The sequence below is a fragment of the Numida meleagris genome, chromosome Z, assembly GCF_002078875.1.
Source record: "Numida meleagris isolate 19003 breed g44 Domestic line chromosome Z, NumMel1.0, whole genome shotgun sequence".
Taxonomy (NCBI): Eukaryota; Metazoa; Chordata; class Aves; order Galliformes; family Numididae; genus Numida; species Numida meleagris.
In genome coordinates, this window is record NC_034438.1 from 24,490,719 (window position 1) to 24,517,280 (window position 26,562).

General features: G+C 38.1%; 1 protein-coding gene across 2 annotated transcripts in view; it reads left to right on the forward strand.

Annotated features, from left to right (window-relative positions):
• The window catches only part of COL4A3BP (collagen type IV alpha 3 binding protein), a 74,214-nt gene extending 51,960 nt beyond the window's left edge, over nucleotides 1-22,254 (forward strand). Inside the window, exons 7-18 of one of the 2 annotated variants that reach the window (XM_021381478.1) lie at nucleotides 868-1,025; nucleotides 4,012-4,104; nucleotides 5,464-5,550; nucleotides 7,683-7,775; nucleotides 8,299-8,376; nucleotides 12,138-12,233; nucleotides 12,759-12,891; nucleotides 14,058-14,128; nucleotides 16,295-16,423; nucleotides 17,206-17,335; nucleotides 18,598-18,734; nucleotides 19,287-22,254. In XM_021381478.1, coding sequence (XP_021237153.1) covers nucleotides 868-1,025; nucleotides 4,012-4,104; nucleotides 5,464-5,550; nucleotides 7,683-7,775; nucleotides 8,299-8,376; nucleotides 12,138-12,233; nucleotides 12,759-12,891; nucleotides 14,058-14,128; nucleotides 16,295-16,423; nucleotides 17,206-17,335; nucleotides 18,598-18,725 — 1,196 coding nt within the window. In that variant the 3' untranslated portion in view covers nucleotides 18,726-18,734; nucleotides 19,287-22,254. The remainder of the gene's footprint in view (nucleotides 1-867; nucleotides 1,026-4,011; nucleotides 4,105-5,463; nucleotides 5,551-7,682; nucleotides 7,776-8,298; nucleotides 8,377-12,137; nucleotides 12,234-12,758; nucleotides 12,892-14,057; nucleotides 14,129-16,294; nucleotides 16,424-17,205; nucleotides 17,336-18,597; nucleotides 18,735-19,286) is intronic. The other variant, XM_021381479.1, reaches the window with a different exon arrangement.

Here is a 26,562-nt window from a genome sequence, read left to right on the forward strand (position 1 = left end):
TCAGCTTTTTAAACCGTAACAGTGGTACATTGACAAATTGACAAACCAAAGAAAAATTAAATAAAAATGCATTATCCAACTGGGTGATAAGTTTTATAAGTGATAAGCTTTAACAATGGCATAGCAGGAGGTACTTGAGCTTGCAGAGCTCAGTCAACTTCATCATGGGTTTACTTCCGCTTTCTAATAGTTTATGACATTAATGTGTGGTGTTTGATTTGTTATTCTGTCAACCTATATGTAAGTTTGACATATAATGGGTATTTTTTTGTCACACATTTTAAGTGACTTAAATAGCCTTAGCAACAGATGGCTTGGTTGACAGCATGAAGTAGTTGTTGGAATTGCAAAACCCACAATACTTGGATAATTCAACACGTTTGATACTTTTGTATAAATCATACCTTTTTACTTTGTGGATTTAAAATCTATAATTACCAGCTTAGAGCAACCTTGAATATGATATTTTAGCTTTGATTGCATTTTTTAATTGTTCCTTTCTTAGTACAGTATTAGGTATGCTTGAGGTTTCTCTGTCTTAGGCCTCACTTCAAGCTCTCAAACTGCTATTGTTACAAAGTATTACCACTCCCTCCACCCACATGATTTGCAGAGCGCAGAGTAATACAGCATTACAAGCAGACTTGAACTACAGTGTAGCAAGATGAAGCTGAAGGGATGCATTCTTCCTTTTGAATCCCTTTCCTTATCCTGTGGATAGCTGCAAATGATTAGCACTTCCGATTTTTGTTTCTAAATCGATTTTCTAGCCAGTATATTTCAAACAATTGTGATATAAACCATGCATTTAAGATGCTCATTTGAATTAAAGGCAGCTGTCAGTGAATGGTTTGTGTTTGTTTTCAGTATTTCCACATGTGACACCCAAAGGAATTAATGGTATAGACTTTAAAGGAGAAGCTATAACTTTCAAGGCAACTACTGCTGGAATCCTTGCTACACTATCTCACTGCATTGAACTCATGGTAAAACGTGAGGAAAGCTGGCAGAAAAGGCTAGATAAGGTAAGATTGTTTTCCTTTCACTTTGGTTACAAAAAAAGTTTCTTCAGCTTGAAATTTCAACAGCTGTTTTTAACCTTCTTAGTCCAGGCATTATTTGTGTTTTTATGTACAGCGCTTACTAATTTTAGCTGTTTTCATTATTTATTAGTCCTATAAAATGTTCAAACCTCATCTTGACTATTGCTGGTATAGTAATATTCATCATATACTTTCTTTTTGCAGCCCTTGCTCAACTAGTATTCCTATACTATTTTTTTAAATCCGAAGAGAACCTGACAACACTAATATAATAAGTTACTGCTTGCAACCTTCTAGAAGAGACCTAAATACCCACGCAGTATCCAGAATGACGTGCAAATCCAAAATGCTTAATTGTAAAATGGCAACAGTACTGAGAACAACTTACTCTTTAAAGGAGTAACTTTAAAGGTCTCTTTAAAGAGGTCATCAGTTATTTCACTTACTTTTAAGGGATGAGTAGAATACATAACTTAAACTAGTTGATTAATTTTTTTAGTTAGTGATGTTACCTGTTTTTTCTAATGACAGTAATAGTTCACGCTAATCCGGCTCAACCACTATAGCAACTCAAGATGCACAGTCTCTTCTTCAGATGAGATGTGTTGGATGGATTTCATTTTAGGCTTTGTTTTGTACAATCTTGCCAGCCTGCCATTATTGTCTGGTGTTCTGTGCAGCCTTTAGCCATTGTTACTTGTTTTTTAATTTAGTATGTTTACATATGACATATATCACATCAAATCTTACTTTATATATTTTAGTGGTACATGATTCAAATAATGAAGGTATTCAGATAAAATACATCTACACTTGAATCCTTGCACCTGTCTCCCAGTTCTTCTTTGTCTATATGTCAGAGGCCTGGGCTCATCTAGCTGTTTTGATGCTTCAGACAACGCTTTATTTGGTACTGCTTCATCTAAGTACTTGGAGGAATTATAGCAGATCCAAGGCTTGAAACTCTTTAATGGGATCACAGGATAACTCATATTGGAAGAGACCTTGGTAGATCTCTAGTCCAACCTCCTGCTCAAAGCAAGGACAGTTCAAAACCAGACCAGGATGGTCACGGCTTTATTATATCTGGTTTCAAGCCTCCAAAGCTGGAGACAGTACCACCTTTCTGAGCAGCATGTTCTACATACCTGTAATTACAGTGAAATTTACAATGCTACAGTGAAAATCTTCCTCTATATCCAGTCATAAATATTTCAGTATCTACTCTTTTGTTTTTCATCCTTGTACCAGAGTCTGGCTCTGCTTTCTTGATGATCTCCCTGGTGGTATGGAAGGCTGCTCTTTGGTCCCCTGACAACAACTTTTTTCTCCTGGCTGAGCAGACAGACTTAATCAGAATTTTCTTAGAGCATGGATGAAATGAATTTTTCTTGTTCAAAGTTTTGTGTATTTTAATTTAGAATAATATGTTAATATAGAAGTTGGTTTAGATGTATTATTAGTCACTAGACTAACTTTAAACCCCCTTTTTAACTGCATATGTTTAACAAAACTGAATTTCCCTTTAGGTCTCATGTTGCTGGTATGCCATACACAGAATACCTCACATATCATGAGTAAATACATTTGAAAGGGGATCATGATCTTATTTGAACTTGGTTTTCCAGAAATTAAGTAGTAAAGACTTCTCAAAACTTGGAGATTTTAAGGTTCTTTGCTTTAATAAGCTTGCTGGCCCTGAGTAGTGTGGGAATAGAGGGAAATCTGGTCTAGCATAGAGTCCTTCATGGGCCACTGTTCCTATGAGGAATTGTCTGCTCCAGCATGGGCTTTCCATAGGCCACAACTTCTTAAGTAAACATCTGTCTGCTCCGGTGTGCAGGGGTCCTCCGTGAGCTGCAGTATGGATATCTGTTCTGCCATGAAACACCACCTCCTCCTCTGGCCTTGACATTCTCTCTGTTTCTCACTTCTTGTTCCCTCTTCCTCTTTGCCAGTGATGGGGTTTTTTTGGCTGGTTTTTTTTTTCTTTTTTTTTCTCAGAAGTGTAACGTATATGGCTGATGGGCTTAACTGTGTCCTGCAATGGGTCTGTTTTGGAACTGGCAATGTCTGGCATGAGCCCTGATCTCTTCCCATAGAGGGCCCCCTGCATCCTCACTAGTATAAATGTCTTTATATCTACACTGCGCAAGAATTTCTTGTCTTTTCACCACATTACTTTAGTGGCTCAACATAGTTTGTAAAAAGTGTCTTCTACAGCTATGGATCTGATTAAAAAGCATTGCATTATCATCTGATGAATGTCTTCTGAGAATGAAGTAAATATTGTGAGATAATGAAGTTCAACCTACTTTCTTGTATACATTAAGGGGGAAAATTTGCAGAGCAAATACTAGGCTTGATCTGCTTCCAACATTACTACTTTTTTATTCAAAATATGTAACATAGACATAATTGTTGTCTTTAATACAGTCATACACCTGTTATGAGAGAGTGATGTTGAGTTGTTAGCCTCTGCATGGAGTTCTTGAAATGACTCACTTGAATCCTATGCCAGCTAATTACAGATAGAAGCTTACATGCAGTGACTCATTAGTATCTTACTACATTCAGCAAGTTAGCTTTTTACCAGCTTTACCGTTCACCCTTTGTCATCCCTGCCTGAGCATCTGTGTTGAGTAGTTCAAATTAACAGTCATTTAGCAGATCTGACCATCAATGAACCGTTTATAGTTATATTTAAACTAGATTTGATTGCTGATCTAGTATTTCCTTGCACATGACTATTTTTAAAAAAATAAAAGGAAGGGGTTCCTCAAGGCAGATAACTTCCCAAGTTTTGTATGAGTATATGTGGATGCACACAATGCGTGCATAAAATGAGAAAATTGATGGCTCTGGAAATCTTGGGAAAAAAGCTATGCTGACCATCCTGTTCATCAGGATATGTACTGTTATCAGCCAGTTCATTCCTGAAGCATCAAATGATCGTGTAATTTTGCAGGAGATAGAAAAAAGGAGAAGAATAGAAGAAGCATATAAAAATGCTGTAACTGAACTGAAGAAAAAGTCCCACTTTGGAGGTCCAGACTATGAGGTACAGTTCTGCTTTAATTTTTTTTAAATGCCAGGAGTTTTAAAGATTAGCTTATTTCTTAAAGGATTGTATGTGTAAATCAAGGTGTTCAGCTTGTTTGAGAGCATTCATGCCACTTCAGTTTTTCCGACTTGGAAACTGAAAGCTGGATGACAGATCTCACTCCTTTATTTTTTTTAGAGTGAAATTCAATCTTCATCTTGTCCTTCTTGTATCTAGAGTAATTTGTTTACTTACATTTCTGGTGATTTTTGATTATTTTTACATACATTTGATACTGCTCATATGGAATAGTTGTACTTTTCCTTTCTAATGGGTCATCTGTATAGGTACATAATACAAATACGGAAACCCTAAAGGCAGAGGCAGTCCTAGAATCTGAAGTTCAACTAAAATCAATCTTTAACTTGTCTCTTTTACTTCAAATATGGTCATAAATGCAGTGATTTTAGATTCTGCTTCAGCTGTTAAATTGTGTATTTCAGGAGCTTTCTCCTCAGGTATTTACTAAAATTCTACAGTGTCTAAACCACCTTCTGAAAAATAATAAAAGCTAATGCACCTGTAATGCAGTTTGTGTGCTTTTTAAGAACTGGACCCCTTCACAAGCATTCATCAAATGCTTGTTTCTGCTTAAAAATCATAATCTGAGAAATATTAGCAATATGATGTGATATTTAATCGACATTTGAACACTACCGCTTCTCTCTGGTATCCATTTTAGTTTTTTGAGATTTGGTAAATTCATTTCTTTTACAATACAATAGCAACAGTAAACCTAGTTTTCTTAAATTACCATTTTAAGGCTTAAACTTGAGTTTTTAATGCTTAACTCCATTCTACCTGCTTCTTTATCTTAAGCTATTCTTTCCAAGAATTCTCAAGTAGATGATCCCCAGTACTTTATTTTTGTCTTATCAATTTTTAGTGCGTATCTGAGTGTTCCAGGGCCTCAGGGTGGATTTCAGAAGTAGTCCAACTGTGCAATTACGTTAATATGTTTACTTTTCTGACATACTGTAAACATTTTTAAGAGGAAATGTGTGTTAATTAAAGCCTAAATCTGATGTCAAAGTATGTTGACACTTCCGTAATTTCCTGGTTTTTTTACCTTGTTTATATAACTACCCCCTACATTATAGTTAGAGGGAGTGACTTTCTTTAACAAGCAGTGTATTCAGATTAATTGTAGTCTAAGAATATTGATAAAAAAATATTGAAGTCTGGAAGAATTCTGTCAGTTACATACATAATACATATATACTACAGTATACTATATATACTATAATATATATTAAACTTAAATGGAGCTCTCAAGTCTACAAAGTTTTAAACTAGTTCTTGTTTCTTATGCTCTAGGAAGGTCCTAATAGTCTGATTAATGAAGAAGAATTCTTTGATGCTGTTGAAGCTGCTCTTGATAGACAGGATAAAATGGAAGAACAGGTACTGATGCTTCAAAAATGTGTTACTGATGGGCACTTCATGGAAAACTTCAGTGACCTAAACTCGTTCCTGGGGTGCATCTCGTGACACTTAAAAGTAGAATTCAGTTCTTAGTATTTGTACAGTTAAATACTGTTGTTTAACACTAATTTTGAGAAGATGATTTCACAGCTTATGTGGAGGATGGTGCAAAAGTTAACCTAATTGAATCTGTCATTTCTAATTCTTAAAAACTTTAGAATTCTGTGTAAAACTTATTTGTAACAGATACATGTGCAAATAGGAATACCAAACACTACAGGTATTTCTCAAAACCTCATCACTGCCCTAAAGTTTCTTTTGCTAATAGCAGTGGCAAGGATCGAATAGGGATAAGATGCATTAAGTACAAAGGTTGCTTTGAAAGTAATGCTGCCTATTTGTTTCCATGGAAATTGTAACGAACACAAAGAGCACAATAACACTATTTGATACAGCAAATTCTCAGCTACAAAACGCTATTTTTCAGCCTGATCACCACCATTAGCTGTGCATTTTTGCCAGTGATGAACATGCTGCTCTTGTAAACAATCTGTGCCAGTGGAAGTGACCCACTGTTTCACAACTGCTATGATGGCATCATTCCAGAAAAATGTTGCCCATGGAGATCATCTTTCAGCAGCTCAAACAAATGGAAGTCAAAAAGCACAAAGCTGGACTGCAGTGGATGTGGTAGGACAGTCTTGCCAAGGTGGACAGCGTGCTCCATGGTCTTCAAACTGATATTTGGGGCCTGGTGCTACTCTGTTACAAGAGAATGGTTGTCTTTTTTTCTCTGTCCTGACTTTGGAAGTTTGAACTTCCAGCTTAGTCAGCGTTGCAATGTAGCAATCAGAGTTGGTTTGTCTGGGTTTCAGGAAATCCAGGAGGATCACCTGTTTTCTATCCCAAAAGGCAGTGCACATCACTTTATCCACTGGGGGCTGCATCTTGAACTTTTTCTTCCATGGGAAATTCACATGTTCCCACTGCCCAGATTGCTGTTTTGACTCCATCTCGTAGTGGTGACACCATATCTTGTCACCGGTAGCGATGTGGTCCAGGAAAGTGCCACTTTCGGCTTCATATTGTTTCAGTAGGTCCTGACTTGAAACTTGAATACAGTGTTCTTTCTGTTCCTGTGTGAGCTTTCGTGGGACCCACCTGGTACAAACTTTGCATGTTCAAATATTGCCACCATGCATTACCAACACATTGAAGCTGATATTCAGCTCCAAGCAGAGTTGCTTGATCATAATCTGCCAGTGCACAGATGAGCTGATCAAGCTGATCTTCATTTTGTGATGTGACAGCTGTGCATGGCAGTCCAGAATGTGGCTTATCTTAAACATAGCTGTCACCACTGCACCACCCACTGTAGTCACATCCACTGTACAGTCTCCAAAAACATTCAGCAAGCATCAGTGAAAGTGTCAGTGCATGCAATTTTTTTACTCATGGAGGAATTCAGCGACACACCTTTGCTTGTCAGACTGCTCCTCCACTGCCATCCGTGGAACAGCAACAAAATTGTAATGGAGTATTGGCAGAAAGGGTCAACCTCTACTGCCATACCACCAACGCCTGCCTCTGACATCATGGGTTAATATCATAAAGTAGAAGCATTACTTTCGGAGCAGCCTTTGTATATAGAATATGAGAACATAAAGTAGTGTAAAAAATGAGAGGGAATAACCAAGTCGTGTATTGTTTGTCTCGGAACAGTTTAGCTTCATGAAAACAGTGAAAATAACGACCTGGTTAAGAATTGTAAGACTTTCTGGTGGACGTGCAGTACCCAACAGAGTCTAGCTGTGTTGGAGTCTCTTAGCAAAGACTAGAAGTTTTGAGTGATTATTACTACTACATTGATGTAACGTTCTTAATGGTACCGGTTAATTTTCCTTAATCTAGAAACATCTGGAAGTACGGATGAAGTGAACGAATATTTCATTCACCTAAAAGACCATCAGGATGCTAATTTAAGGCCTGTCGGGGATGGCGTTAGTTCTTGTTTTAATGCAGTAGCCATTAAATGGAGGAAGGGTGACTCAGTCTTTAATAGTCAACTTAGTAGCAACTAACTACCAGTAATTAAGCCTGTTTTGTTGCAGTCTCAAAGTGAAAAGGTCAGATTGCACTGGCCAACATCCTTACCTTCTGGAGATGCATATTCTGCTGTGGGGACTCATCGATTTGTCCAAAAGGTAAAGTATTTCCCACAGTTTCCACGGAATAATGGCTGATTTGTGATGTTTCCATATAATTTGTGTGGGTAGGCAAGACTGATTTTCTTTTTGTAAGTGTTTCTAGTAACTTTTCCTGATTTATTCATATTCACTTGAAGCACACTGTTGTGTTTATTTAGAATACTCTTGACTTCTGTCAAGATTATCAGAGATAGCAAAGGAAAAAAGACAAATGGCTAACCTCAGTTTTTAAGATTTCTTCACCAAAATTGATTGAATTAATTAGAATTTTTTAAAAGTCACTTGGATCAGGATCGGTGCACTTTTTTTAGTGTTACTAGAAACACTGTGCTCCTCTCACGGCTACGCTGGGAGCATAATACATAATAGGTGCATGAAATCAGCATTTGCTGCTGTGCTTGCTGCTTATGGTGCTTTTGTTTTCCTTTTCTTCATTATCTTGTGCTTGCAAGTTGGTACTGAATGCTCTGTTGTGCCTTTGTTCTGATTACTTGGTTTTTTCTTTGTCTGTCTCTGGTAGCCCTATAGTCGCTCTTCCTCCATGTCTTCCATTGATCTAGTCAGTGCCTCTGATGATGTTCACAGATTCAGCGCCCAGGTACAGTATTTATGTGTAGAGTGGGGGTTACATATCTTTGCTATATTTCATCTTCTTCTCTAGAACCTGCTTTTTTGTTACATAAATCACTGCTTGCTTTAAACTAGTACATTGAGACAAACAAAGGAGTTCTCTATTAGTAGACTAAATGGTTGTCCTTTTACATTCTGCTTGCATGCGTATCACTCCTGCAGAGGCCCAAAACTTGTGAAACTGTTGGACTGATTTCAGTAGCTTTAATAAAAATGCACAAAACTTGAACATTCCGCATTTCTGATTTCTGTGATAGTAGAATAACACCTGTTTTGTATGGGATGGAGATGGTCTTTGCTTCTAACTGATTTTCTTCTTTTTAAATTAAAAAATTATTTTTTTAAACACTTGTCACTTGTAGTGATGCTAAGATAGTGAATATTAAAATTCAGTATTACCATTTTTGACCTTTACAACTAGATGTATTACTGAAAGGTTATAAAATATATTGTTAATAAGGTTGTGGATATGAATGTTTGGTTTTTTTTTTTTTAATGAAAGCTTTCAATGTATTCACTGATTCTTCAGAAAGTAACTGTGACTTCCTGAATATGTAAATGTAGTTAACTGATATACAGTAGTAGTGTACAAGATTTTTTTAGGTGCTTCTTCTGAAGATCATAGTTTAAAGTTGGGTTTACTAGGTGACATCGTGTGTTTGCTCTCTGGTCACAAAAAACTGTTCAGACATGACATTCATGCTGCTAGTTTTCTGCTGCTGCAAGCCATATCTTACTGTGAATCAGAGCAGGAATTCCTTCTAGGATATGTTACTTTATCTTTTTTTTAATCATTGTTTAACGCTGCAAACAACCTGTTTTTTTCAAATAGAAGGAATGGATTTTCTTTTGATAACAAAGCCTAGAATCATGCCACCTGCAGAAAGTACTACAAGCTTTGTGAGCAGTAAATTTATTACGTCATAAGCTAGTGTTGCACAGTATAGCAAAAAAATAACATTAATCCAGACCCAGACATGATCAATGGCAAAAGGGGGAGCATAGACAGCAAGTAAGGTTCTACGCAACAGAACTTTGAGAACATGTGCAACAGTGCTTACAATAAATGTGTTTTGAGATACTCTGGTCAGATCTGTTATTTCAACCCTTCAAGCCCCATGTTGGGTGCCAAAAAGGACTGTTGTTGTTTAACCCAGGAGGCAGTTCAGCACCACACAGCTGCTCACTCACTCTCCACAGGTGAGCTGGGAGAGAGACTTGGAAAAAAGGTAACACTTTTCAGTTGAAATAAAGAAAGTTTAATAGGACATTTTCCTCTTTTATGCCAACAATAACAGTAGTGCATCCATATGGTAAACCTGAGTATCAGAAATCTAATGTGGTGGAAAAATAAATCATTTAAAAACAAATCTGAGGTTGACCAGGTCCATATCAAAAATAACACAAATTACCATTACAAATGGTATCCAAATGGATTTGCATGTTTGGCTGCTGCATGGGTTTTACTAAGCAGAAGTTACCATTCAGTATCTTAGGATGTGGCATTAAGTTAACTAACTCACTGCAGAAAGGATGATCTTGCCAGTTTACAGAAATCTTCCCCACCATTAATTACCTGACTATATTTGCGCTGGAACAAATTTCTACCAGACTAACAAATCAGTCCATCTTCTCTGGAGTTTCACTGAGAGCACGAAGAGAAAAGCAGCGTGCCATCTTCTTTCGATAACCTGCCATGGGCTTTATTGACATAAAATTGGCCTCCATTCCCTGTCAGGGGAGTTGGTTTTCGGAAAGGCAAGATAATTTGATTCAGAATAAATGTAATTTGTTTCTAGACTTCATTCATATCAAGGGAATTTTGTTATCAACCAAAGGCCACATAGGAATTTGCAGCTTTATTTAAAAAACTGAGGAGTTTAAACATATATTCTAACAGGAACTGGTTCTTGAGTATTCTCTCGGAAAGAGGTAGAGTTGTTACTTCCAGGTGAGTGAGAAGCTGCAGTCTTAAATTCTGCAGGTGTTTTGTTGATCATTTTCTATTTTAAAAGGTTATCTAGTTTTAAAATAGATTGGGCTGTTAAAGGCCTTTTAGGTGAAGAACGGCCTGCTTAATTTTCAGGCTTAAGTTTGCATGGCATGGAGACTAATGTATCTTTGTGGACAGTTTCTGTAGCTGACAAAGAACAGAGGTAATAGCGTGACTTCTCCTGTATCAGAGAAGCTGTGAATATTGACTCTGTGCCTTAAAGCAATACCTAAAACAGGTACAGTTTGACAGACACCTTTCAGGTAGATAGAACACAGTTTGGACAGGTAATATGTACAGAACAGCTGTAGGCGTTGCATTCCTTGGACAAGTAGAAGTAATTGCTTGACAGGGAAAAACAGCTGTTTTAATTCATTTTAATTTAAGAAAAGATAAAGAAACCGAAGATTTGGACTGGTAAACTATGTTTCTCTGGTCATAAGCACACTTACTAAAAAGTATACTGTACAAATAAAATTACTGCTTTAAATTAAAAATAAATAACGTATTTCTGCTCTAAAACATAAAAGGAAAAGATCAAGTATTCTTTCATTTCGCTTTTCTGCTTTCTCACTAATTGCTCCAATTATGTTTCATATGTTATGAAGCCTGCTGTGCTTATAAAATATTCTTGTAAGCAGTGCAAAAACCACTGCTGTTTCAGTTTTATTCTTGAACTATTCTGTTGGTCAATTAAGAAATGCTTATGTGTAGTGCTTTTCCTTTAAAAAAAAAAAAAAACAGTAATTCAGGTGAACAGTGTCAGGTGGTATTACTTGCTATGACAGATTTTAGTGGTCACCTACTGTTTAGCTGAAGTGTTTGTAGATTGTTTACAATATTCGTAAGCATTACTCAGCAGTGTATACCTTATTTTTGCTTCTATTATTTGGAAGAGTTGGATTTGGTAACAGGGTAGGGACAGAAAAAGCACTGTAGAATGAAATTGCAAATTGAAAATAATAATGCAAATGAAAAGGCATTTCCTGTTCTGTCACCCACTGTCATGCACATTATGTGGAAAGTTAAAAAATGAAGTGTTCCCATAGCTGGATTAAAATGTATCAAATATCTGAACTTTGAGGATAGCACACAACTGTCTAATTTTAAATGAATGTTTTTAATAGGTGAGTCTCTGCATCATCTGATTTTTTTGAATGTGTAAGCATTTCTGTCTTTTTCCTAATTTGCAATTGTGCAAAGGTTCCAGTGAAGCAGAACAGGCATGTTTTGCTGATGACTGAGAATCACAGCTGATCTGTGTTCCTGTGTTGGGTTTGCTGGTGTCAAACCACAACACTCCTGCGCTGCTCTTACCATCCCCACCCCTACGCCTTGGTTCAGCTTTTTAAGTGTTCTTTATTGGATATTGGCCTTCAAGAGTCACTAGACATTGTACTTCTGTTTAGAGATACCTGAAGTAATTTTATGAATGCTGAACTGAAATGGTTTTCAGGTAGAAGTAGGGAATTTTGACATTTCCAGCGTACAAAGGAGGAATGCAAAGTACTCATCAAGAATTAAGTTATACTTTGAATCATTATTTTGGCCTTTGTTTCCTGAAGCCTAGAAGTATCTGTATCTTAAGTACAGTATCTTAACCTTGGATAGAGAACTCCATTGTCCCAGTTCAGCACTGCACAGGACTGATATATTGACATGTGGCTTCCAGTATTGTACGATTGCCTGTCCAAGAAAATGAAAAAATTTAAAAATGTGTATTTTTTGCTTTGAAGGTGGAAGAGATGGTACAAAACCATATGACTTATTCCTTACAAGATGTAGGAGGAGATGCCAATTGGCAGCTAGTGGTTGAAGAAGGAGAAATGAAGGTAAACATCTGGTTTATGCTTAACTGATGTCAGATATCCTTGTTCTTTTTGAATGCTATCACTCAGCAAGTTATGCTGTTAAAACTTCTGAGGATAACATTGTTTAAGCTAAAACTAGAGTTCACTGGAGTTGCAACGTCCTGTGTAACTCCTGGAATAACTTTGTCTTTGTGGATTCCTTCATTCTCTCCTGCTAAAAACTTGGTGTTAAAATTCAAAATATGAGGATGTTATATGGTAGCAAGCTACTGTCAGCTACTTTAGTGTGCTTGTGTGGATCCTTGTACGTACTGATAATGTGGTTTAGTCCTTTTTGTGGTAGAGATTCTCAAAATAACGTTAGTGTAATGTGAAGTACCATCTAAGAATATCTGCATTAGTAGTGACAAAAGAAAACTGTATTGGCAAATTATTAATGCTTTAGTATTCCAGCTTTTTAAAAGCTGATGTTCTTGTCTAAATTGTTTCATATTTCAATTTTGACAATTTCTATTCTACATCTCATTTTTTTGTATTTGATCATAGGTATACAGAAGAGAGGTGGAAGAAAATGGGATAGTTTTAGATCCTTTGAAGGCAACACATGCTGTTAAAGGGGTAACAGGACATGAAGTTTGCCACTACTTCTGGAACGTTGATGTTCGTAATGACTGGGAAAGTAAGGAATCTGTTCTTACATCTTGCATGTTTATTAGCAATCATAGAATTTCATAAATTGGCACGGATCCACAGGGATCATTGAGTCCAGCTCCTGGCTCCACACAGGACCACTCAAAATTCAACCCTATAGTCTGAGAGTGTTGTCCAGACACTTGAGTTCTAGCTGGCTTGGTGTTGTGAACACTGCCCTGGGGAACCTGTTCCAGTGGCTGACCACCCTCTCATGGGGCTACTCGTCTGCTTCTTGTCCCCTTGTCTGTATGTATAGCCAAGGTTGCCACATCCCAGATGCAGAATCTGGTGCTTGCTCTTGTTAAACTTCATGAGGTCGATGATTGCCCAGTCCTCCAGTTTGTTGATATCTTTCTGCCTTTCTGTACTCAACAAAGGTGACAGCTCCTCCTTATTTAGTATCATCTGCAAGCTTACTAAGTATGCATTTAAGTCCTGTGTCCAGTTATTTATAAAAGCATTAAAGAGAACTGGCCCCAAAGTGGCACCGTGAAGAGCCCCACTAGTGATTTAGCACCAGCCTGATGTAACCTATTTACTGTAACCCTTTGAGCCCAACCCATCAGCCAGTTGTCCACTCAGTGTTTTATGTACTCACCTAGCCATATGCTGGACGTTTATCCAGAAGGGTACTGTGAGAAACAGTACAGAAAACTTTTGCTGAAATCCAAAAGGCCACATTTTCTGGCTTGTCTTTGTCAGCTAGATGGGTAACCTCATCATAAGAGGAGACTGAGTTCATTTAAAAGGGTTTTCCTCATGAACTCTTGTTGGCTATGACCCGTAACTGTTATCTTTTAAGCGTTTTTCAGTAACTACCAAAATAATCTTTTCAATGATTTTACCAGGCACTGAAGTGAGACTGACAGGCCTCTAATTACTGGAGTCCTCCTCATTATCTTTTTTTAAACGGGTACAACTTTTGCCAACTTCCAATCAATTTGTACCTCTCTAGATTCCTAAGGCCACTGAAAAATATTTGAGAGAAGTCTCACAATGATACCAGCCAGCTCTTTCAGTACAAGGGGATTAATCCTATCAGACCTTATAGACTCAAATGCAAGTCTGAGTCAGCATATCAGCAAGCATATTGTTCATAACATTGACTTAGTATCTGTGCTTGTTTACTGACTTTTTTTTCTGCTTTTGTAGCAACAATTGAAAATTTCCATGTTGTGGAAAATTTAGCTGATAATGCAATCATCATTTACCAGACGCATAAGGTAAGAATAACATTTCACCTGTGTACACACCCTGCTGAAACAGTACTCTAACTTGTTTTGAAATGCTTCAGTGGCTTAACAACCAAAAATTTTGTTCAAAAAGCAAACTAGCTCAGAAGTTCTTTATGAAACTGCAACTTACTCAACCTTTTGAGCTTGGCTAGATAGCATAATTGGTTGTGAATGTGTCTGCTACAGTAGGCAACAACAAATGAGAGCTGTTTAATATTATTGTAGTGATCAGAAGGACCAATACGATGGAAAAGGTGTTACAAAAGAGGTGGAAGGACCGGCAGGATAGCAAGGTGCTACAAGGGAAGGGAAGCAGATCGCTCGCTCATATCAGAAGATTCTGGGTTCGCAGGGAAAAGCTTCCATCAAGGAGGGATCTCCAGAAAGAGATCCTTCCTCAGTGGCAGTCAGCCCTTAAATGAGGCCTAAGAGGCCTCACATCCGGTCACACAGGTGAATTGCCTTCTCCTGTGCTCCAAGGGCTGACTGGGTCTTTCCTCCAGGTGCTCATTCTGTGGTTCAGACTGTGACTCAGCAGTTCCCATACAAGTATCTATAATAATATCACTTCCAACAAGGCAATGGTTATCTAAAGCAAACTGAAACAATAAGTCAACACTAACTACAAGCAAGAAACTTGTACTACTTCATCATCTGTCTTTTGCAATAATGCAAGTTATTGTTGCATACAAATATTTGACATGCATTTGCATTATGACATGGTATAGTTGCTGATATAATATTTGGTATAGTATTTGGTTTTGTGACTTGGTTATGGTTCTTTTTCTCCCCAGTTGTGGTGCAACTTCATTAAATATTTCATTTGAATTGTAATTCAACAATTGTAACTTAAAAGGTTCGAAAAGAAAATCTGGAACTAAATGTACATATTAATCTTTAATCCTGCATGATGACAAGTACTGGTATACTCAGATACTTGAACAAATACTTAGACAGTTTTACCAGTGATGGTGGTACATACTTAAAAATGCTATAACAATAAGGCTTCAATTTTGAATATGGCTGTTGTGTAAACTGTATAGTGTTATGGTAAAAACAACATTTTTTCTTCTATTGAATGTCAGAAAAATAGCTTCTGCATAGTTTCTTCCTTTTTTTATATTTTTATTGGACACCTTTATACTGAAATTCTCTCGGAAGCTGTCAGTTTACCACATCTGTCTTCCTGAAGTAGTAGCTCTTAAAAATACTAGCTAAAATATTTATTTCTTTTTCTCTATGCCTCCATGGTTCTGGAGGCCTAAATGCATCTTCAGATGCATGTATTTATACTTAGCCAATCGTTCTGCTTGTAGCTTACAAGCAAAAGTCATTGCAGATTGTTTGCCTGCCTTTCAAAGGCCTTAAACTTTTGCCTTAATACTTTTTTATTTATGTGCAGCTGCATAACCCAATATGCATCTGTACAATAGCTATGTTTTCTCTGTTTCAGTTTTGAAAAATGCATGAAATTACTAAAACAGAAGCATGAAATAGTTTGTGTTTGAAAGGACTTTAAAGACCATCTAGTTGCACACCCCCTGCCATGAGCAGGGACGTGTCTTTCTTGTGCTGGGGCCCCCAGAGCTGAGCATAGTACTGCAGGTGGGGCTTCACAAGGGCAGAGCAGAGGGGACAACCACCTCCCTCGCCCTGCTGGCCATCCCTCTTTTGATGTATCCCAGGGTGTGTTTGGCTTTCTGGACTGAAGGTTGCCAGCTTATTTTGAGCTTTTCATCCACCATCACTCCCGAGTCCTTCTCCTCAGAGCTGCTCTCTATCCACTCATCACCCAGCCTGTATTTGTGTTTGGGATTGCCCTGACTCAGGTGCAGCACCTTACACTTGACCTTGCTGAATCCTATGAGGTTCATATGGGCCCATTAATCAAGTTTGGTTCAGACCTTTGGATGGCATCCTGTCCTTCTGTCTGCGCTAAGCTTAGTGTCATCTTTGAACTTGCTCTAAGTGCAGTAGATCCCACTGCCTGTGTCATTAACAAAGATATTAAACAGTACTGGATTAAACTTTTTTTTTAACTTAGATAACATGTCTGACCTTGTTTGCCTTGACTGTTTTGACCTTTTATTTAAGTATAAGAAGTACCTAATTTGTTACATTTTGAAAAGCTTATGATGGGATATTTCTCTGCAGAGAGTGTGGCCAGCTTCTCAAAGGGATGTGCTATATCTGTCTGCCATCAGAAAGATACCTGCATTCAGTGAAAATGATCCTGAAACATGGATTGTGTGCAATTTCTCTGTGGAACATGACAGTGCTCCTGTAAGCGTTACTTTCGCTCTATCTAGTTCTGCTTTTAGAACTTTCATTTCCAGTTTTCTACATAATTTTTCTATTATATGGTGATGGTGTTGCAGTACTAATGTAATGTAGGCTGAAGGTTAAGGGAGGTATGCAGTTTTTTTAAACTAGGTGATACAATGACCTATGTGTTCCAAGCCAAAAGCTTTTTTGCCTTATCTCAGCAGTTGGCATATCTGAAGCATTGCAGAAGAGTGAAAACAAAATTTCTATAAATGTGAAAACATTTTAACACAAAATTGCAATTCTTTGAATTACATTGATAAATCTTCTGTTTTGTCAGATGTGGGTATAGGCTTGTGTAGTTTTAGATCTGGGATCTATTAAACTTGCAGTGTTCATCATTCTGCATACACTAGCAATAATTGTTGTCTTTGGAGTCCTTCTCTGCTCGTGTTTATGCCACTGCCTGCTTGTAAGGGGAAAAGTTACTGATGTCTGTAAAAATGTTATTTTAATGCTTTCTTACTTATTTGTTAAAATAATTGAAATACCTTCTAGTACGCATTAATGAAACACATGTGAGATTTAGGCATTTCAGTTCAATCCTTTCCTTATTCACTACGTACCTTTCCTTTTGTTTGCATTCATGTTACATCAGTGTAGTGCTAGAAAGCAAATTCTTCAAAAAACAGACTGTGGATTGTCTTAAACTTTACAGTAAATTAAAATGTTAGCAACCAAGTAGGGAGAAATAGGCTTACTTTGAGGCTAACAAATGTTTCTTCATTTTTCTCTGGTAGCTGAACAATCGCTGTGTCCGTGCCAAAATAAATATTGCTATGATATGTCAGACATTAGTAAGCCCGCCAGAGGGGAACAAAGAAATAAGCAGAGACAATATTCTATGCAAGATTACATATGTAGCTAATGGTAAGTCTGCGATTTTTCTACATATTTTTTTTCAGTGTGACCTTCATGATTTATGCTAATTCTGGTGAGCTAGCAAGAAAAGAAGTCAGTGCAGTTTTCTGTCAAACATAGGACAATGTTCGTAATCTCTGTGTTCAGAAAGATTTGAATTAATGTGCTACAGCAGTCACTGAAGGGGGTCATTTATGGTGTAGCATTCTGGGAGGAGTAGTGTTTAGCTTAAATACAGAAACTTGGGTGAAAGAGGTGAGGCAGAATATCTGCAGCTTGGATGGTTTGGCTTTTAGTTTCAATAAGAAGTTTTTTTTTATTCAAGCTTTACTGTCATTTTTTTCCCTGATTTATCTTGTTAGGTGGAAATACTCAGTATTTAAGAAGGTACAAGTACTTTTTTTTGAGGATGTTTGCAGGCTGCATAATCGAGTTACATATTTTCAGTTTTTTAACTGATAGAATCCTTAGTGTAGACTGTAAATTTATCAAAGCCAAACTGTATTGTTACTGTACCTAGTATTTAGCAGTGTATTATTAGTATTGGAGTCACATACCTATTAGATCATCTCCTGCAGCTGCAAAGCACCTCAAGAGTAGCTCAGCTGCTTGTTATTTTTAACCACCTATTACATGACTTACTAAAGAAGCCTGCAAAATGAGTTCAGTAAATATTTGCAATATAGGAGTGATATAGCTTGTAGTAAATCCTGTACAAATAACGTGATACAATGCTAACTTCTGGGGAAAAGTGGTTTTTTCCTATTCAAAAGTTTCCCAGTTATTTGAAATACATACTTTCCATGACAAATGCTGAACTCTAATAATACAGGAAGTGGAAACTTGTTCAGCAAAATTTAAGCGTATTTTGAAGTCCTTCAAAAATCATTTGTAAGACAGTGACCGTGTTGCAATTCTGCAGACAAATTCAGCAGCAATTGGAAAGCTAAGATTGATTTCCATTTTCTTTGAAATAAGAATTTTATTCTTCCCATTTTTTTCTTGGAAGAATATCACCTTCCATTTGAGCAGTACTTAAAGATTCACAAGGCCTTATTTTATTGTTTTCTAAATAATGGCATCATAGACCTGGATTGAACATGCATAGTAAGAGCATGAGACACTGCAGTACAAGCTGAAATGGCCTAAAAAAAGTTCTGATAATTTATTGTTTCTTTGGAAAAAGTTGCAGGAATACAAACTTAAATTCTTGTATGCAGCTTTTAGAGGATTTTCTGTATTTCAATGCCTTTCTGCCTGTCTACTTCTAGTCAACCCAGGAGGATGGGCACCAGCATCGGTGTTACGGGCAGTGGCAAAACGAGAATATCCAAAATTCCTGAAGCGTTTTACGTCATATGTGCAAGAGAAAACAGCTGGAAAGCCTATTTTATTCTAGTATTAGCAGGTACAGACTCATTTTTAATTTCTTAGTTCACTGTTGTAAATAAGGCCAAACAGAAGCATGCAATCTGGAAATGTCTCATCGTAACTAGTATCAGTATGTGTAATGCAGAATTTCCCAATCATATAATCTGTCAGACATAAGCCTTTGTACAACGTAAGGTTTGCTTAATTTTTCTTAGTGTGCAGACTGTAAGCCATTTAATTCCAACAACACAGTGGTATTTGAGAGCTCTAGTTTAAAGCAAGAAGTGAGTGAGTTCTGTGCACGACACAGGCCACGTCTATTTTTGGATTCTGTTTGTTACGTCAGATTTCAAGTCTTTGTTAACTGATCCTTCTGTTAACAGGCAGTCCTGTAAAATCTGATTCACGTATTTAATTGTGCATTGTCAGAGAGATAGCGTAGGTAAACCTGACATGTCAAAAACATGTCATGAACCAATAGTTCAAATGTGGTCATAGCAGCAGTAATAGCGTTTGTGGGGTTTAACAGTTTTTTTATTTTCTTATTAGTGTTTCTGCATTGCTGTATTTTGTCTTTGCTTGTGTGCAGCGATCAGAACAAGACTGGGTGAGCATTCCACGTTGGAGAAGTGACCATACATAGAGCACTCCATGCTGGAACGAAGGATCTACAGTCTTCTAATGGCCCAAATTCTAGGCTTTGTATACTGAAGTGAAAAAATGTTGCAACACCATGAGGTTGAATATTTAACACTAGCTCTCTCTCCTGCTAACTTCTCTTGCTGAATCAGTGTGTAATTATAAATACATGTATTGATAACATGTATATGGCTCTATTTTATTTGCTTACTTTAGACGAGGAGGAACGTACAATTTTGAATCACCAACATGGGTTACTGCTTTAATTTTAAACAGCTTGCAGAATTTCACTGTCAGCCTTCCTCAGATAATTGCGTAGTTTTTGTGCGTGTCTAAGAAGCACAAAAGACAAATGCACATATAGCATACTGTATGTGCTTTATATGCACAAAAATGTGTGGTATTTCGGGGGAGGATGAAGGGAGGAGTTCAGTAAAGCCTAGTGACTTACCGGCAGGTCTTGTTTTGCTTTGTATAATCATAGTTCATTGCTGCTGGTTTCTATAATGAATCATCTTGTTACATAAAATGTCAGATAATAACTGAGGGCTGTCAATATCCTTATGACTTTGCCTTTTCTATTGTCTTACTCTTATGAAGATCTTTGTTTCTGAAGGAGTAAGAGTGTGAAAAGCTTTATTTTTTTCCAGATATCTTTATATTTCTATTGTATTTTTTAGTTATGTAATGTGCTACAGATTTTTTGTTATTAAACATGATCCAGAAATTTCTGGAAAGATTATGTATGAAAGGGCAAGAGACTGAAAGCTGAAAGTCATCTGTCCGTGCTATACGTGGTCTGCTTTCTTGCATGGTATCTAGAGGGCTTTTCTGAAGCTGTGAGAAGGTACACTATAATATTTATTGAAGTAATTTGGACTACATAGGACAACATTCCCGATCTAGAATGAGGATGAGTACATTATTTTCAAATCCTGCATGTGTTTTCCTCATCTTAATAAAGCCATGCTGTGAGGTTCATGTAGAAAATTAGTTGCGTTGATACCTGCCACTTGATCAAAAACCTGTCAGAACTATGACAATGCATTGATCTTCTCGGAAAGTTCCCTTTAGTTGCTGTGAGAATTTAAATGCCAGATACTTGCCTGCCTTAGATTCTGGGGATGCTCATTGGGAGAGAACTCTCTCACAGACTGATACTCACTTTGAGTTATTTAATCTGTGTCCTGTAGTTGGAAAATATGCAGAGGCTGCCGGGTGTTTCATTGACCTGTATATCTCAAGAAAAAAAGTTTCAGAGATCTATTTTTCTCAAAAGAAAGGTGAAAGTTGTATTTAGTAGAGTATGGTAGGTGCCTGAAAATAAATATAAGAGAGTAACTTAATAAAGATTTGATGAATGATTAAGGGGATATTCACAGTGGTAGAAAAAACCCACGTTCTTTTACTTGTATGGTTTTATCTCAATAGAGAAAACAAACATAACACATGATTACATGTGCACGCAGATTTCATGCTCCATAGTTGTACCTTTTTTTATTTGCCTTTCTCTAAAGGTGTGCATGGAATATGCCTTATTACAGAATTATTCTGTTAATTTGAATATGTAGAAAAGTGCCTATATGGTAATGCTAGTAAGGCAAATGAGACAAAAATTTATACATGTTTACTATATCACCGGTGAGCATTTTATATAGTGATGTTAAAAAATAATTCTTATACCTCAAATGTACTTCATCTTTTTACAATCAACAAAACAATAGTTCATTCACCATAGCTGCTGATGGGAACTTTGAAAGAGAAAAAAAATGTCCAAAAGAGTTTAATTCCTTATTTGCCATTTCTGGTAATAGTAGTTGTTGAACACAGATGAGTAACTGTTTCTTAATTTAATTGGATAGCTTTATTTTACAAAGGTATGGAAAGTTTACAAAGGAGTATATAAATCTTTTATCATTAGTTGCATTTGCACTAAATGTGATGTACTTTTGCAATTTATTCTGTAAATAAAATTACACTACAGATACTCTTTGTAAAGAATACGCTTTACTTTTAGATAAAGGCACTGGTACTTCACTGCAGCTAGCCCTGCCCAATCAGTGTTGTAAGAGGCTTCTTAAAAACTGTGGAAGGAGTTGCAAGATTGAGGCATAGGTATTGAAAGACCTCTTAAAAATAGAAATAAAAAAGCAGTTTCTTTTAGGCCTCTCAGATTGTCTGTGTGCAAGTAGCCATCAGAGCCTTTCTTCCAGAAGAGATCTTCCCGAACCCCTTTTCCAGACACTGCCACAAATACGAGCACTCTGTGTTCTCCTCATCCTCTTAATGAATCTGTAGTATTTATACACCTATGATTTCCTTTGCGGAAGGAGCCCCTTGCTCTAGAATGGATGTTACTGTAACTTGAGCCCCTTTGAAGGGCTGGGAATGTGGCAATCTTCTCCATTGACTGTTGTTCTCCAGATACCAGTGTTTGGAGAATTTCAGTGTTGCCAAACTAGATCTGGAGGGAATAACTGGATAGAACTTCTCATGGAGGGAGGATGAGCAATAGTCATTGTTGGCCTGTCTGGGGAACAGAACAACTTACTGAGAAAAATTTAGGTGTGAGAAATATGGTGCGTTTTGGGGGCTGAGGGGAAATCACCTTTTAGTTAATTGGGCTGAGCTGGCCTATCTGAAGTTGTGCAAATTCTCTTTAAACTAATCAGATTGTCCACCTGTATTTTTGTCACATTGTACAGATAACGCTGTATTTGAATTGCCACTGTTCATCTACAGACTCAAAACATGAATCATATTTTTGAGTACCTTGAGTGTGTAGAGTGTAACTGTTATATAATAGCTTTATGATCCTAATGATAAGTTTTAAAAATTAAAAGTTGGCTCTTCTATGTTACAATCACAAATTTAAAACCAGTATTTAAAGTGAAAAGTATTAAAAATTATGAAGAAAACCCCTGGTTTGCAGTTATTTCTGACTTTTCAGTGCTTTAAGGAAACGCGCTTAAAATATTTGACATTGTAACCAACCTTTGGATTACGTATGAAGTTGTATGCCATACTACGATGTATGTAAAACATGTAACAGAAAGCAGCTTGCTTGTATTACTGAGGTTACTGAGACGAGAACTGGAATGCCACCTTAGCTGTTCATATGTGAAAATTCTCATTCTGCACTAGCGTATCAGAAGCATGTTAGAAGATACTCCTGTACAGTATAGTTTTAATATAGAGTAGTTCCAAAGTTGTATTTAAGCTTCTGTGTGTGTTTGTACAGAAATAACATCAGGAAAGCATGCGTGGGGAGAATGGAGATCCAGGACTGAGAAATGCCAGAAATACAATAAATAGGAATTTAAAATAATAATAATAAATAGGAAGAATTCCTAAGAGCTGAGATGGGGTTGTGAAGAGCAGGCTTTCTCAGTAGCAGGAATAACTGCCTCCTCATGGGTCAGTGGCAGTCCCTCCCTTATTGGTTATGCAGCAATTTCTGCTCCCTATGCAGTAATCGGTAAAGTTGTAGCAACCTTCCAGCTAAGCAGGATGAGAGGAACAGCTTGAAATAATAGAATGGCATTACTTGCACACAAAAAAGGAAACCTACCATAAGCTGAGTTGCATCAGGCCTTGAGTAACATAATGTAACAAATGCAGAGAGTCCTTCTCCAAGCCCTGCCTTCAAATGCAGCTATTGTATCTGGCAAAAAATAAATCTCTCCCTGTGCCTCCCTCCTCTTCCCACCTGAAAAAATCTTGCCTTCTTGGTCCCATAAGTTCTGCTTGTAATTAAAAAATACATGCTTTCTAGTATGGGGAGGCTGAGCATTTCTGTAGCCATCTGAATAACTAGAATATAATTTGACCCTAGATACTGATAATTACTTACGCCACACAATTTACCAGTGTGTATGACTGATAGCGTTGCTGTTATCTTTACTCTTCAGCAGTAAAAAGCTTCACACAAGGAGAAAAGTGTGTTTCAGTAGATAAAGAGGAAGGGATACACTTTTGAGCACTGTGTATGCCTGACAGCATTCATTTTTCTTAAGCTGTAACCCCTGATGCAGTAAGGTTTTTTTCCTGCACACCTGCCTCTGCTATGTTAGGATAAGGAAGGCTAGATGGATTGCTGCACTTCATAGTTTAAACTAATTCTCTTAAAATGAACTTTTGAGGAGGACAAAGAAATAGTTAGACCAAGCAGTAGTTGGACTTTCTGTTGTCTAAAGCATAAAAACTTTAATTAGGACCTTTCAGTTCAGCCTACTTTCGTTTGAGCTGGTCTGCTGAATTTCCACAAGGGATTTTCACCATAACATTAACAAGCCTTTTTCCTCTTTAAAAAGAAAAAAAGAAAATAAAAGCATTTTAAAATGTGCATAGTTTATAAAGTGGTTTTGAGTCCCTTGTTTCATTCTCAGAGATGAGAAGTAAAGGAGCTGAGAAGACTTGGAAGTGGTTGGAAGCAACTGTATGCCGAAGGCCGAAGTAAATTCTCCTGCCATACTGCTTGTTTTTAAAGCTTTGGTTGAGCCGCTGGCTTTGACTCCCTCATTCTGCTGCTGTTTTGAGCCACTGAAGGCATTACAACTCAGTAAAATAATTGCACACAGCAAGTCTTCAGTATTTTGTGTGTCCCTCCATATGCTAATTTACCTCCCAAGTTTTGTCTGAGTTCTTTTCAGATGCAATGGGAAGTGCCTACACACCTGTTGCTTACTATACACCTTCATGTTTACCTCCAAATAAGTATCCTTTGAAAAGCATGTGAAGCTCTAGACTTGTCGTCTATTTTATTTTTTCCTAAACTTTTGTGTATTTGGACAGACCGTGGTTCTTGGCCAGCGATTCCTAACTAGTGTAATACTGATAGGAAATAGCCGCAGTTGTGAAGAATTTCACCATGAGGGTGGAATTGCAACTGAGTCATGAAGCAAGTTCAGCTTCCTGGCATGGCCAGAGCCTAGGAATTACTGCTCAGCACCTGGAAAGTTATGCTGGATGACAACAAAAAAAAAAAGAGGAACTCAAAACCCCAGGGTTGTATCCTGACTGATGAGCATCAGTTGTGTGAGAGCACGAACAAAAAAAACTGTAGCTGTGTCTATATGCTCCAGAAAGTGTTTTGAGTCTCATTATTTAGTAGAGTCACACGGGTCATCTAATTGTTTGCATCCTGTTTGCATATTGCTATGAGATCAGCATAATCATTACAATCTTCATCCTGTGTTAAAAGACTGTTTTTCCCATGCTGCTTTATGGTAGAGCATGCACTCCTTGAGCACTAATCCAGTTACATACTACCTTGACCAAGTCCAGTGTTGAAAATTTCAGTTATAACCTGAATAGTTTCTTCCTGAAGCTTTTTATAGGAGTAGTGTTTGAGCTGTTGTATACAGTCGTGCATTGTTAAGACATGATGATGACTCTGACAGCAATTGGTGTGTTTCAGTAAAAGGCAAAATGGTTGTAAATTTCTGTAAGGAACTTAAGAAATGCTTTTCTGATTTTCCCAACCACTTTTATTTGAACTGAATTTGAAAACTCTGAGCTCAATTATCATTGAAATACAGAGTAACTAACCATCTTTCTATCAAGAGGGGTGCTCATCAAGCAGCATCACGGTAGTTCACGTAGAAGCTCTACTGCTGTAGAATGACAGGTTTGGGTTGGGAGGAATCTTAAAACCCACCCAGTCTCAACCCGCTGCCTTGGGCAGAGCTGCCCCTCACCAGCACAGGCTGCCCAGGGCCCCATGCAACCTGGCCTTGAGCGCCTCCGGGAATGGGGCACCCACAGCTTCTCTGGGCAGCCTGTGCCAGTGCCTCTCCACCCTCAGAGAAAAATTCCCTCCTAACATCTAAACTAAACATCCCTTCTTCTAGTTTAAAACCATTCCTGCTTCTCCTATCACTACACTGTCTTGACAGAGAGTCTCTTCCCATCTTCTCTTCAGGCCCTTTTTAAATACTGGAAGGCTGCTGTAAGGTCTCTCCAGACAGAATTAGCCCAGCTTCCTCAGCCTTCATTAGAGAGGTGCGCCAGCCCTCGGAGCATCTTTGTCACTTTCTCTGGACACAGTCCAACAGCTCCATTTTTCCTGTGCTGGTGCCCCAGACCTGGGCAGAGTACAGCAGAAGGGGACAGTCACCTCCCTCTCCCTGTTGGCCACCCCTCTTGATACAGATTTCACAGAATCGGAGGGGTTGGAAGGGACCTTGAGAGCATCGAGTCCAACCCCCTGCTAACACAGGCACCCTACGACAGGTGGCACAGGTAGGCGTCCAGACGGGTCTTGACTATCACCATAGAAGCAGACTCCACCACCCCTCTGGGCAGCCTGTTCCAGCGCTCCGTCACCCTGACCTTAAAGAAGTTCTTCCGCGTGCTAGTATGCAACTTCCTATGTTCATGTTTTAGGCCATTCCTCCTTGTCCTATCACTATAAGCCACTGAGAAGAGCCTGGCCTCGTCCATTTGCCTCCCACCTCCCTTTAGATATTTATAAACACTTATCTGATCCCCTCTCAGTCTTCCAGAGGCGGAACAGACCCAGGTAACTCAGCCTTTCTTCATATGGGAGATGCTCCAGGCCCTTTCTTATCTTTCTGGCCCTAAATACAGTCCAGGATACTTTGGCCTTCTAGGCTGCAAGCACACAGTGCTGGCTCATGTTCAGCTTTTCTTTCACCAACACTCCTAAATCCTCCTCTGCAGGGCTGTGCTCTACTCATCGCCCAGCCTCTGCTCTATCCGTTCATTACGCAGCCTGTACGCATGTTTGGGATCGCCCGGACCCAGGTGCGGGACTTTGCACTTGACTTTGTTAATCTGAACGTTGTTGCCCACCTCTTGAGCCTGCCAAGGCCCCTGTGGGTGGCATCCCTTCTCTCCAGTGTGTCAACCGCACCACTCATTTTCAGTCATCTGAAAATGTGCTGAGGGTGCACTCAGTCCCATTGTCCGTGTCCCCAGCAGAGATGTTCAGTAGTGCCTGTCCCAGTGCTGACCCCCATGGAACACCACTCAGCACCTGCCTCCATTTGGACATTGAGCCACCGACCACCATCTTAGAGTGCATTCATTCTGACAATTCTGAGTGGTCCATTTCTCAGTTCCACGACCCTGCAATTTGGCGATAAGGACATGATGCAGGAGACTGTCAAATGCTTTGCACGACTCCAGGTCTGATAACTGTGTTTAATTTTCAGAGCTACCCGTCAGATGTGGAGAATCCAATACTGAAAACATGCCAGCTG